Source organism: Erpetoichthys calabaricus, chromosome 7, assembly GCF_900747795.2.
Source record: "Erpetoichthys calabaricus chromosome 7, fErpCal1.3, whole genome shotgun sequence".
Taxonomy (NCBI): Eukaryota; Metazoa; Chordata; class Cladistia; order Polypteriformes; family Polypteridae; genus Erpetoichthys; species Erpetoichthys calabaricus.
The window spans coordinates 107,382,544-107,397,247 of NC_041400.2; the positions used below are offsets into that span (position 1 = coordinate 107,382,544).

At 37.5% G+C, this 14,704-nt stretch overlaps 1 protein-coding gene across 1 annotated transcript in view; it reads left to right on the plus strand.

Moving 5' to 3' along the window:
* Window positions 1–7,929: 7,929 nt before the first annotated feature.
* The window catches only part of LOC114654609 (centrosomal protein of 120 kDa), a 126,891-nt gene continuing 120,116 nt past the window's right edge, over window positions 7,930–14,704 (plus strand). The window contains exon 1 of the mRNA XM_028805243.2: window positions 7,930–8,201. Coding sequence (XP_028661076.1) covers window positions 8,150–8,201 — 52 coding nt within the window. The 5' untranslated portion in view covers window positions 7,930–8,149. The remainder of the gene's footprint in view (window positions 8,202–14,704) is intronic.

Below are 14,704 nucleotides of genomic sequence, written 5' to 3' on the forward strand. Positions count from 1 at the left end.
TTCTTTCCTCCCTAATTTCTCGCAGCCTATCCATCATACAATATCTGAAAATAAAGAAAGACGAAGGTCTCAGGAATGATGATCTGCTCAGGTCCCCAGAACATTTTAACAGAGCTCTTAGAAAAGTGAAAATCAACAATTTCAATAATATATGCTATTGCACAATGACAGCAGCAACAAGTCATGGAATTAAAGAACGGGTTTAATTAACAACAAGAATCAGCTCTTAATTAACCAACTGGTTGGAGTTTGAGGCACTGACTTAGTTGGTCTTCTGTTGGCTCACTCACTTCGTGTTTAATTTCTGTTTGGGAGCCATTTAAGGAAAAAAATGAAGCAATTCAGAGGAACGATGAAACAATTCAGGGGAATAAATCTTAAACAAACATGGCAATTAAAATTAATTCAAAAGATGTTAATTAGCAGCAAAACCAGGTCACTAATTAAGAAAAGGGTTAGAATGAAAACCTGAAGCAACTGCAGCCCTCCAGGACCGGAGTTGGGGACGTCTGCCTTAGACGAAGACTGGACTCCTTCGGTACCGTGTCTCTTCGGAGAATCCTTGGGTACTGCTGGTTTGACATTTTGTCGAATTAAGCAGTTACTCATGGAGTCCCAAGTGAGGCACATTACCTGCATTGTGAGGGAGTGTCAGTTATGGCATTATAGCCATGTGGCGCGCTTCCCTTGAGGGTGATCCGGCTTGCAGGATCCACATTGCTGAGGCCCTGAGTGGCTGGACCAGGCCAAGGAGATACCCACGTAACACCTGGCTGCAGGAGATAGAGGGTCATTTCCGAAGGGTGGGACTGGACCACGTGTCTGCCTGGGTCGTTGCCAACCAGGATCCCGAGCTGTTTCATTGTGAGGTGGGTGCGGCAACTAGATGTAACAGTGCATGCTTCCCAATCTGACCTGACCTGACCTGTAGGAGTATTGAAGAAGTAATATAATATATTTTGAACTTGGTCGTCATGTTATTATATAGTTCTTCAGAAAAGAATGACATACAGTATGTTGTTGTTTACTGTCTAATGCATTTGTAACAATTGACCAAGGAATACCTTGGGCTCTGCTACACTTTATGTGAAGTTGTTGCTGCAGCAAGTTTTCTTCTCCCTCTCTGGATATTCTGGCAAAACTTTGAGCATCATGTGGTGAATATATCACAAGACATTCCACTTAATTTGGATTTTTTATTTTATTAAAAAAAGCTTGTTCAACATCATTCATTGTGAAAAGTGTTTTACAGATTAAACCTCAATGAGATTAGGTTAAATATCCAAACATTTTGTTAATGGTTAGAAGGTTTACCAATAATTTCTGTGTCCAATTCTTTTGCACATTGTCCAACCTGCTATATCCTAACAGAGGGTCACGGGAGTCTGCTGGAGCCAATCCCAGCCAACACAGGGTGCAAGGCAGGAACAAATCCCCGGGCAGGGCGAAAGCCCACCACAGGGCATGCACACACACACACCCACACACCAAGCACACACTAGGGACAATTTAGGATCGCCAATGCACCTAATCTGCATGTCTTTGGACTGTGGGAGGAAACCCACGCAGACACGGGGAGTACATGAAAACTCCACGTAGGGAGGACCTGGGAAGCGAACGCAGGTCTCCTAACTGCGAGGCAGCAGCGCTACCACTGTGCCATCATACCACCCCTCTATTGCTCATATTATGACATATTTTAATGTAATATAATGTTATTTAAATAAAAACACTTGAAAGCAAACATGGCCATTAGTTTCTTCCAAAAACAAGAGTTTTTTCTAGTGTAACTGGTTAAGAGTTTTCCACTCTTTCTCGTTTTTGTGGTCACTGCTAGTAAGTATGTTACATATTACGTTGTGAAATTAACCATAATGAAAACTTAAAACACAGCCTCCTAGTCTACAGTTTTGTTTAAGCCTCATAGGCTTTCTACACAAACTGGAGAATGGAAGGCTGTTGACTTGTATCATGAAAAAGTTGGCACAGCTAAGTCGAATCTGCAACAAAGTGTTCTTGAGCAAAGAAGAATGAGTCCAAATAATTCAACACATAGGAAATCTAACTCAAAGTTAGGTCATTGCAGAATGTATCAGATTTTTTTCTACGCTGTGGGAAAGATTTACCTTTTTATTTTTCTCTATTCTCCAGATTTACAGGAAAAGCTATTCTAATCAGAGATGTGCACTCTGACTAATCATTGTATTGGAGCATCTGTAGAGTTTAAAAGATAATGTGATTTTGGGCATCCATTCAAGACTCAGACAAAGAATTAACTAATATTCTGATCTGATAGTTACATAGAAATGTTCTGATCTGATGGTGTATATGGAAATTTGAATGGGGTACCTCAGATGTACAGTATATTAATCCATACAGTATATCACAGCATAAATGCTACAATCCTCGGATGATATATTTGACCTTATATGCATTTATGCACATATCTAATGTAGACCTGATGCATAAATGGCTTGAGTGGATAAGCTAAGAAGAAATTTTAATGAACGGTTAACATCTTATTATTAACAGTATTGCAACTAGTCTTTCACAGATATGTAGGATGATTACTGTTACACAATATGTATCTATGTATGAAGAAAACTAAATGTTCCGGAGAGACTCACTGACTAATTTCACAAGAAATTCTTGACTATTTGCAAACAACCTCAGGAAAAACAGTCTTCACTTACTGATCAATGCCATGGCCCTGAGCACCACGAAAATTAAAAAAAATAAACTGCAATGATGGCTTGAATTTGACATCCAGAAAAGGCAATCTTAGTGCCGGTCTACAGTGGCTGTAAAACAGCACAGATGGTATCACATTCAACTGCAAGTCAGCTACATCTTGTTTTGTCTTCTGTCTTTTTTTTTTTAATTGATCTTATTAAAGTTTCATACATAAAAATAAATGAAGAATCATTATCAACACAATGTAAGCGATATTAAAAATGAATTAAGTAATATGAAATTGCTTTATCATAGAAAAATACTGTCCAGTGTTCTAAAAAATGTAACACTTGTTTGTTTTATAATACAATACAATACAACTTATTTTTGTACAGCGCAGGCACAGAGCACTGTGAACATTTCGCATTTAAAATACAAGTATTGATTATACTAATTACTAAATACAGAATTAGCACACAAAAAAATACTAATTTGTTCAAACACGTGGAAAACAAGGTAGAAAATGATTAAACATATAAGGAAACCAACAATATTTGTCAATTAATTAATTGACTAACTATGGCCAGTTGACAATAAAGGAAATTTAAATTATAAAAGAGAAAGTCAAAAACAAAGTCAGGCACAGTTGCAGTCCTGGAGACCCTGTTTAACTGGCCACATACCCTGTCTGCTGGGCATTCTATAATAGAGTCTGTGCTGGGCCATCCAATCTGGTGAAAAGAATCTTTCCATCTGACGATTCCAATGCTCTATTACCCAGGATGCCTTTTATATACACAGGACAGCAGTGTGGCAGCACAGCAGTGGCATCAAGTATTTTAGTGAGAAAGGGAAAATTAGAAAAGGGGGCCTGCGGTGGGTTGGCACCCTGCCCGGGATTGGTTCCTGCCTTGTGCCCTGTGTTGGCTGGGATTGGCTCCAGCAGACCCTCGTGACCCTGTGTTTGGATTCAGCGGGTTGGAAAATGGATGGATAGAAATGGGGGTCTATGATCTATGATTATTAAGCATATGTGGGTCTAGCTCTGGCATCTTAAGTAATGGTCTGATAATTAACACTTTTAGTTCATCAGAAACTGCACCATTCAGTAAAGAACTATCGATAACAACAATAACATTTATTTCTACAGCACTTTTCCATACAAATGATGTAAGCGCAGTGGGTAGCGCTGCTGCCTCGCAGTTGGGAGATCTGGGGACCCGGGTTCGCTTCCCGGGTCCTCCCTGCGTGGAGTTTGCATGTTCTCCCCGTGTCTGCGTGGGTTTCCTCCGGGCGCTCCGGTTTCCTCCCACAGTCCAAAGACATGCAGGTTAGGTGGATTGGCGATTCTAAATTGGCCCTAGTGTGTGCTTGGTGTGTGGGTGTGTTTGTGTGTGTCCTGCGGTGGGTTGGCACCCTGCCCAGGATTGTTTCCTGCCTTGTGCCCTGTGTTGGCTGGGATTGGCTCCAGCAGACCCCCGTGACCCTGTGTTCGGATTCAGCGGGTTGGAAAATGGATGGATGGATGATGTAAGTTAAAGTGCTTTACAAGATGTCTAAGTAGTTACATCCAATGAAAAACAAATTGAAATTAAATGAGAAAAATACTGTATAAATAGTAAACAAAACATAAGGCAGATTTACATAAAATAGATATATAATTAAGAGAAGCAGAGTCCTTAAATGCAGAATTGATGTTTTAGTCTCAAAATGACAGTTTGACGAAAAGTTTAGTTGGCCATGGTGAACAGGAAAAAATTAAAAATTAAACTCAAGTTAAGGTGGAGAAAAAAACAAAATCTTTACGGGTTTCAGATCAAATGCCAAGCATAAATGTTCTCAAGCATTTCTTTATTGTTGTATTTCTTATTTTAAGAAGTTGTCTTGGATGATTTGACACAGTGGGTCTTGTGGCAGGTTTGGGTATCTGCTTTCATTCAAACATCACAGGTGGCTGCACAGGACTTTACCACCACAGAAGAACTGGAAAAGAAAAGAGAGAAAAAAAAAGATTAACAAAGATTGCAGATTCATTGAAGAGTATGATAATTCAGTGCATATATACCGTAGTTGATTTAAGGTGGAACTAAATTGTAGCTACAAAAAGGCCACATTAAAAAGGGGTTTTTAGGAGTTTTTTTGAAATGACCCACAATGTAACTCTAGAGTATCTCTATTAGTAAAATATTTCAGATTTTAAAGGCTGCCTCATCACTGCTTTTATATGTGGCTCTTGCAATAATAATAGAAGATCTAAGGTTATAACTTGAAATGTAGGAAGATAGGTACTCCAAAATATAGGAAGGAGCAACATTATTTTATAAAGTTTTGTATACCATTAGTAGTATTTTTAAGACATTTCTAAAAGACACAAGGTAAAACCGATGAGATGTGCCCTGGCTTTCTTTTTCTGGCTAGGATTCTTGCTACTGCATTCTACACTAACTGCATCCAATTGATGCCTTTCTTTGGTGGACCGGTTAGGAGCGCGTTACAGTATTCTAACCAACAAAAAACAAAAATGTGAATTAATTTCTCAGTATCTTTAAGTATTATAAGAGTCTTTTTAAATATTTAGTTGGGGCTGGGTCTAAGAACAAGTAGAAGGTTTCATTTTAGAAATTAAAGCTATGACTTCCTGTTCTGTTACCAAATTAAAATGACAAAAGTGATGTAAGACAAGACAGAGTTTGCTAATCTCGTATCAAGTTTACAAGGTGAAGGTGAAATCTGGGATCTTATGTTGTCAATTTTCTCATTAAAAAAGTTCATAAAGTCTGCACTGCTAAAGTCTGTAGGTAATTTGCATTTGCTGCAGCTTTGTTGCTGTTCATCTATGTTCCAGTTTTAGACAATCTAATTTAAGAGTCTGAGTACTCGCATTAAAACAAGGAAAGTTTATATGTTCTTTAACCACTCTGTCACAGTCATTTTGTTTTCTATAATTATGCCTGAGTTTCTCAAAATAACTTTGAGGTTTTATTTGTCTGGAAACATTGCAACATTTTTATAATTTCCTTTGACTTTTCCACCACCCTCCTCAATGATCTGCAATTTAAACTGATTACATTACTGTGGTCCCTTAAGAAATCAGAACTATTGTTGACTTTCTCTATCCTGCATTGTCCTTTATTATTTCTATGTTTGCTTTTCTGCACAATGGCTTAGAAGTGAGTTTAAAATTATTAGACCAGTTCATAAGTATGTACGGACACTAGAGGGTGCTCCAGCTCCCCAAACCCAACACAACAGACAAAGGGCTCAAGTTAAAAGCTCAAAAGAGCCTTTTTATTGCGTTGGAAACTCTTCACACCAGTGTTTCCCACCATCACGCCACAAGTACAAAAATAGTACAGCACAATGGCTCTTCTTTCTGTCTGTGTTTTGGTCTTTGCCTCCTCAACTCCTCCCAGCATGCTTAGTCCACCTTCCACCCAACTCTGGCTCGCCTCTGTGAGATTGCCTTTTTTGGCAAGTCCTCCTATATTGGCCAACCTGGAAGTACTTCTCCTTTTCCGCCCACATAGTCTTGAAGCACCTCCAGGTAAGGTGGAAACCCCATGCCATATGGTTCCTCAGTCTTAGCAGCACCCCCTGGTGACATCCACAGTAACCTTAAAGGGTGAGGTAAAGAACTCCAAGTCCCATGAAGCCTTGTGGGAATCTGGGTTACTGCTGCAATCCAGAGGAGTTGCCATCTAATGTTCTGGGGGAGGCAATGCCCTAAAGAAGCTGCCTTCCCCCATCCTTTAATCTCTTGGGTGTCCCTGCCGGGTTGGGCTGCTGACCGTCCCTTACATATGTTATTATTACTCCTTTATGTACTGTAATGATGGTATAAGGAGCTGGATTAAAGCTCCAGCCACTTGAGGGTATGGGATTGAATCCTACTGGGACTGCAGGAATACACCTATTCACTTTTTTTCTGAAATTTCTATGCTACTAATGTTGAAGCGAAAAATACACACTTTGAATGAAGGCTCTAGGAGTCGGAGGACAGGCAAACCGAGTAATTAGTTTTATTGCAATAAACAATAATACAAACTCAACCCAATTAAGCCAAACTGAGCTGAGCCCTCAAAAAGCCAAAAATCACAGTTTATATAATCATGTCTTATCATTTTGACCTTGCTCGTAACAATGCATTTACTGCCTTATTCTGACTCACTAATCCAGCTGGTTTCTCATGGGCCTTTATTGGCCACCAATATTTTCTGCATCTCGTCATTCAATACCATTTTCTGCTTCCCTTATTTCTTAGCCGACCTTCAAACAACAAGTGTTCTCCCTGTTCCCCCTTATCTGTCCTCGGCTAGTTTCTGTATGTCATTCTCTTCCTGCTCCTTCTTTCCGAGTTACTCAATATTCATGGTTTGCTCTGAGCTTAACTAAAAAAGAAATATGGCAAATGCCTTTATTTAACTATTTGCTTGACATATCTAATTCTTGCTTACAGAAGCTCTTAATTAGTTTTATGTCTATTTATGCTAATATGACTTTATTTTCCATACTAAATGCATATATAACGTTTATATATATATATATATATATATATATACAGGTCTTTAGAAAGTGACCATCTTTACAACACCTGAACCACACCTGTAATGCACGAATTGAAACTGATGACGCTTTGGCAAGCCAAACAACTGCACACAAAGTGGAACTCGTATCATTTTACTTATTTTTTTTATTACGTTGTAATGTTGCCAGGACCAAGCAGATAAAGCTGTTATCTGAAAGGATGAGAAGGTATGCCTCAAAACACTTAAACAGATATGATAGTAAACGAAAACATACGGCAAATATTTTACCAACAATGATCTAAAACTCTGATAAGCTAGTTTATAGATAGTCATTGCACTGTTTTATACTAAATACAGAGGCGTTAACCATTGCTGCTAAATTATGGCAAAAAGAAAGATCGATCCAGGTATTACGTAAAAGTCTCAGCCTGCACTAAAACAGAACTTTTGCATGTTGAGTCTCAAACATCGCTGTTTGCAACGGGAAGAATTTACGACTGTACAGTGTTACACTCGTACATTCCAAGTCTTTATTGTTAATAACTGTACAATATTACGAGTTAGAAACATATCAACTGTTTTTTTTTTCTTAACTTTTTTTTTTTATTTTGGTGCCTTTTGCAAATTCGCCTAATATACTGCAAAGCGTTGCTCCGTTGCTTCGCTTTACTCTACGTCACAATTACGTGGCTCCCCGCCCACCTTGGGACCGGAAGCAATTCTATGGGGTTGCAGCCGTTCTAATGTCCCACCCAACTGCTACCGGTTGTTATGTTTTGATTTACGTTTTTTTTTTCTGCTTTCACTGTGGTAACCAGGTGGAAGCGCAGGGTGTTTAAATGGGAGGCGGTAAAAGGTTTTGTTGCAGCGGGTAGAAAACGGTTAATGTGGATATTGGCTGAAATCTACAAGAAGCATCTAGAAAGGATTTGTAAGCGAAGAACGTTGAGATGATGGGGCCGAAACAGGAGCAATTTCTGATTGTTGTCTCTATTCTGGAAGGTACGATTGAATATATTTTGGCATAGCAAAGCTCATTTTATTGCAGCCATTGCAACATTTGTAGATTTCATTTTTTAAGTACGGTGATTTCAGCTTTTTAATGTGTGATTTAGTTTTTGTTCTTATTCACGTTTTATACATTTGACTATTTAAAAAAATGTTAAAAAATGATGCAGCTATACTTTATTTTGAGCTTTAAACGGATATAGATATTTTTGCTCATAATCAAAAAATAAGTTTCACCAGTTTAAGTTGATCACCATCGATGAATGAGTTTTTTACGGCTTTGCAAGAATATGTAATTGACAGGAAAACTTTGATTTATGCAACTTTTATTTGTATCTTTTTTCCCAAATCACTTTGGATAGCATTTAAAAGTTATAAAGAGAAATTTAAAATTGTAAGCAGCTTTGAACTTAAATGAGGTTTACAAAACATGACGTGTATCCTCGTTGCAGTGCGAATCTGTTTTATTTCTTTATTTTTTTATTATTCATTTTATTGTAATCATTTCTTACAAATAGATACATTTTTACAAAAAATAGGATTGAAAATCAAATCAAATCGAATCTCAGTTTTAGATTTTTACATAATTTGTGAAATGTGTATTATCTGGAGTTTTTTTTTTTGTTTTTTCTGTCCACCCTGGCCATCGGACCTTACTCCTTTCTATGTTAACTAATGTTGTCTTATTTTAATTTCTTATTCTGTCTTTTATTTTTCTTGTCTTCATTATGTAAAGCACTTTGACCTACTTTTTGTATGAAAATGTGCTATATAAATAAATGTTGTTGTTGTTGTTGTATTAGTTTCATAGTGGCAGTGCTCCCCGCATATGTGGATTTGTGTTCTACTGTACTGTACTTTCATTCTTACTTAGAGCGCTCCTTGTAATGATTTTAGTAAGCATTTTATACCAAATACCTTTCAAACACAAAAGCTTCCCAAGTATGATATAATAATTTTGTAGCCTAACAAACGATAAGTAGAAGATTGCAAATGTTTACGAGAATAAAATCAAAATTTTGCGGTCTTGGTAAAGAGTTGCATTTCTTGACAGTATGTAGTATTCAGAACTTTGAAGTGGAAATGTCCTGGTTTCTGAAATCTGTTTTAGGTTGTCATCTGAAATCTACTGTAGACATAACCACATAGCGTGTGGTGACTTTTAATAAACATGTATGCTTGAGGATGGTAGTAGAGGGGATGGCACGGCACAAAATGGGCATTGCTGGCATGCTAATGTCACAATGAATACGCACAATACCTTTTAAATAATGCCATTTCTCTAAAATGACTAAAAGTTAAATTCTGTAATTTAATTTGGTTTGTAATATGAATCAGAAGCTTTTGTTGATGTTTATGTTTGTGAGCCATACTGTAGTCCAGTGCTTCACTCTCGGTTTTGGAGGGCTGCAGGTTTTCATTCCAACCAGTTTCCTAATAAGAAGACAGTCTTTACTGATTTAAAAAAAAAAAAACAAATTGGAATTTAACAGTATTGCTTGTTAGAGAATTCATTTGTCTAAGATTGTTTGTAGAGTTCCCATTTCAGAGAACATTTTCCGTATATTTTGTGGACCTGAACAGATTTACACTTCTACAACCCCTCCCCCCCCCGGGCCGCATTTACTATATCTCTAAACGTTTTATTAAAGGATATTGTATTTCTTCACACGGATGGTATACTGTATATGCATTTGCCACACAAAATTGTATTCCAAAGTCTATGTTTGCAATACATTGTAAAAAAAAAAAAAAAAAAAAAAAAAATGAATACTGTGCTCACACTGGCATTTTACACTGGAATTTATGAGGTACTGGTACTACTGCAAAACAAAACCCTTATGAAGTACAGAAAATATCCATTCCTTAAGCCAAAAATGTTGTTGTGTCTTGATCTGCGTCTGGAGCTTGCATGCCTATTGCAAAACAGTGTATCCATGTTGTTTTAAGAAAGACAAAAAAGCAAAAAGTAAATCATTATTGTGAAATTCTGACATTTTCAAGAGGAGGCTGTGCAATTTGCTGTGCTGCTCGTCTCATTCTGTGGCATCTTTCAGGGCTAGGGGGCAAAGATTCACCTTGTACAATCATCACCAAGCACTGTTGTTGACACTAAATGTTTATGCCCTGATGTAAATTGCTCACTTACAATTTCTTAAATTCTTTCATTATACTTGCGCTAATGGTCACGAAGTGAAGTGGCAACTCATTGTTGTAATCACTGAGATTGAAAAAGACAACCCTTACTCGCAAATCATTATTTTCAGTAGTTTTAACCATGTCCTTTCTAAATATATGCAGCAGAATAAAATGACCTACCAGAGATGGAAATATTCTCGATCACTGCTTGCAGCTATTCAGGATGCTTATCATGCCTTCTCCCATTCCTCCCGTGATACTTCTGACAATTCTAAGATTCAGCTTATTCCTACTTACAAACAAAAGCTGAAAACTGCAGAAAAACAAACTGTTAGAAAGTGGACCAGCAAGGCAATGGAGGAGCTTCAAGAATGCTTTGCCTGTGCAGACTGGAGTGCCTTCAAAACTGCCACCTCCAACATACAAAAATACACTGCTGTAATTTCATATATTGGTTGTTTGCATTCTAACAAAAACAATTGTGAAGCTTAGCAATGATAAGCCTTGGTTCACTCCAGAACTCGGACAACTCCGCCAGGACAAAGAGTTTGCTTTCAAACTTGTTGGCAATCATGAGGAATACAGAAAAGCTAAGTAGATCTTGGAGAAAGGGCTCAAAGGTGCAAAAAGAAAATACTCAGATAAGCTGCAGGAACAATTGTCTGCGAATGACAGTGCATCAGTCTGGCGAGGCCTTAAACAGGTCACTAACTACAAGAAACAAACATCAAACAGTTCTTCTGATCCCAGTCTGGCTAATCAGTTACATCAGTTTTAAGGTGGCTTTGAAAGACAATGGGACATAAATCTACCTGACGGGCTCACTGTTACTACTCTACACTCCACTTCTCTCAGCTCCACCCAAACATCCCCAACCCGCCCATGTCATCACTGCCAAAGATGTCTGCATCTTATTGAAAAAGCAAAATATTAAATAAGCTGCAGGCCAGGACCTTATTTCCCCTTCTACACTGGACCAGTTGTCTACAGCATTTGCATATATTTTTAACTAATATCTGGATCTGTGCACCATTCCTGCCTGCTTCAAGTCCTCCACCATCATTCCAGTATCAAAAATAAAATCAAACGTCACTGGCTTAAATTACACACAGGCACAGTGATACTCCAAGGTATAGTTTGTGAAACACTGTTATAAAAAAATTGTGAATCATAAAAAAGTAATGTTTGAAATGATTGTGTGTGTGTGTGTGTATATATATATATATATATATATATATATATAATATGATCAAATTAAATGGTTTAAATCAAAATAATTCAAATGATACATGATAATATGTATAAATTGTATAATGAAAATCATTTTATCATCTCACCAGAATTAATCAGGTTGGCACAATGGTACATTGGCTCACACTGCTCTGTCATAACTTCAACGCCCAGGTTTCCATCCCAGCCACTGTCTATGTAGAGTTTGTGCTGTGATTTAAAAACATTCACATTATCTTATGTGGCAAGGTGTACTCTTCACTGATATACTTTTTGATTTAGTGATGTTTAAGATAAAGATCAATTAAATATCTGAGCAGCTAGAAATTGTTTAAAATTGGCATTTTATGACCTTTTTGACTTAGTTTCATATTGGCAATGAAGGAATCAGACACCAGGTAGTTCCTTAGATATTGATGGTGTCACTATATCTATATTGTATATCTTTCACTGTTGTTTATGAAGGAAAACTAAGCCTGCTCTTTTTGCTTATTATGGAAATACTGTATTATAACTGGGGTGGCATAGGTGGTGTGGTGGATAATGCATTGGTTTTGAGCTCCAGATGACTTTATTCAAATTCTGCATGTTTACATTCATTGGGCTGGTGCCTGCCTCTGAGTATTCTGGTTTTTTTTTTTCAATTTAAAGATGTGCAATTTATGGTACTTGCCAATATGAAATTGGATCAATATGAGTATTTACATAAATGTGCTCTGCAGTGAACTTGGTAGCCTTTCCTAAGTTGCTTCCTGGTTCTATGTGGGTAGAACAATTCTTTCATGAACCCGGAAAAGTGGATTCAGTAAATAGGTAGATTTGAAATGTGGCAATTTGGTTCTAGTTTTTCCTGACAGGTTACCTTTTGGGACTTGATTTCAGCATGAAATGCAAAGTTCCAGTTTTGCCCTTATTTGCAAGATGTTCTTGTTTTCCACTCGAGAACTGATTAGACAGCACTTATATGCTCATTGGATGGACTAAATTACTAGAAAATAGAAATGGGTGATCACTGACATAATCTATCCCATAATTATGAATGTGGCACGTAATAACTTTTAAATGTGTTCAGAAGGGCCTTGCCTATCCACAGGAAAGTATCACGATGCTAATCAATAGATAAATGCAAAGTTTTAACTTTAATAAAGTTTATTGACATACAGTACATTTTAAATTATTCTTGCATGTCTGTTATTGACTCATAATGTGCATTAAATTGAGACTGAGAATACCAGAAAGAAAAATAAACGTCTATCAAAACTGGTAGCCGATGATCACCCAGTTTGTAAGAAGTCTGTAGCAGCACTGCTCACCTATACGGTATATCAATTTGGCATTCAAGGGAACCTGTGATATTTCTGTATTTACAGCTTAAATCTATATTCAACTTTTGTCAATGCATCATTATGTACAGTACATAATATGAGATATTATTAATCTGTATTACATCAACAAATATTCACTAAACACCAGTGATGTCCAGGACTTCTAGTTTATACCTGCTTATAAGTATTGTGTACTTAAACTGTTTTCAGTCTTGCAATCCTAATAAGAGTGCAGTACAAAATGAAGATTGATTGACAGACAGTGTGATGTAGCAACTAAGGCATTGGGTTTTAGACCACAAGGCTGATGGTTATGTTCTTGCTTGTGACGTTGCTTGCTCATGATCAAACACAGTTTCTGTGCTTCAGTAGTAAGAAATGTAATTAAACAATTGCATGGTGCCCTAATCATGTAAGTCACCTCGGATAAAGCAGTTTGCCAAATAAACAACACTTGACTGGTAGCTTAATAAAACTTTTTCAGGAGTCAGTTGAGGTTGCTTTGTGACAGTTGAATATTTGACTTGAAGTTGCATGTTTTGGACACATCCAGTTCAGTAGTTGTTATACTGGTAATCTTTGTTAATTCTACGCTAATAATACTTATTTTGATAACAGTGATGGATGGATATAGATTAATTTAGATTAAGTAGGCTTCCAATATGGTACACATTGAAATCCCAGAGGTGGCAACGTGGGGGTACACTTGGTATACTGACAGAATTCATTTTTTCTTTTCGTTAACACTAGAATTACCAGAGCCTACGAAAAAACTCGTAAATCCGTCCCACCTTAAATCGCGTCTTACATCCGTTTGCACCTCTCCGCCAGAGTCTTTTGTCATCTAAATGTGCTGATAAACACAAGCTACTAGCAGCCAGCTATTCCATCCCCCCACCGACTTAGAACGAACTTCTCCTAGCTCATGCCTTGCCTTGATTTGATTACAGTATCTGGGATTGAAGTGGAGTTTTAGAGTGGAAATAATATAGCGTTATTTGGAATACACGCATTTGATGTGTGTTCCGTTTCTATAGTAGTCTGTGCAAACACATTTTTAAAACAGAAACTTTTTTCATATTCTAATAGTAAATGACAAAATGTAGGCATAAACTATATAACGTATGCAGCCTGAAGTCCATATATCAAAGAAACACTTTCACAAAAGGTACAAATAAGAGAACACGTGCGCTTTTATTCAAAAATATAACTGCACAAAAAAAAAAAAAGCCGCGTTAGCATGTCACATTGACACTCTTACTACAACCGCCGCGGTGGCGTAATGGTATCCGCTCCTGACTGGGAATCAGAGGGTGGCGAGTTCGATCCCGCACGGCTCCACTTCGAGAAGTGAACTGCTCTTATTCTTACAATTGTAGAATAACAACATAAATTTGATTTCAGTCTGTAACAGCCGGTGTAACTTATGATACTGGTAAAGGTTAGCTTTTTTTTTTTTTTTTTAATTCACTTTTCATTCTCGCAGTCGCATTCAGAATCAATCCATACAACCCCATCTGACATAAAGACGTGCTATAGGTCTGCAGTGTACCACGATGCATACTACCGCCCCCCCCCCCCCCCCAAAAGGGTTCTGACACACAAACGCTGGCGAAGCTGCCTTCTTCGTATCTCACCGTCACTTGAAATCAGCAGTTCTTAGCATTGCACCACGCAAGCTGTTGTATCAACCACCAACTGTAACTTGCTTTCTTTATTCTTCGGTTGTAGTCTTGAATAAAAGTGCACTTTTATTTATGTGAAAACAGCTGTGTCAGATGGGGTTGTATGGATTGATTCTGA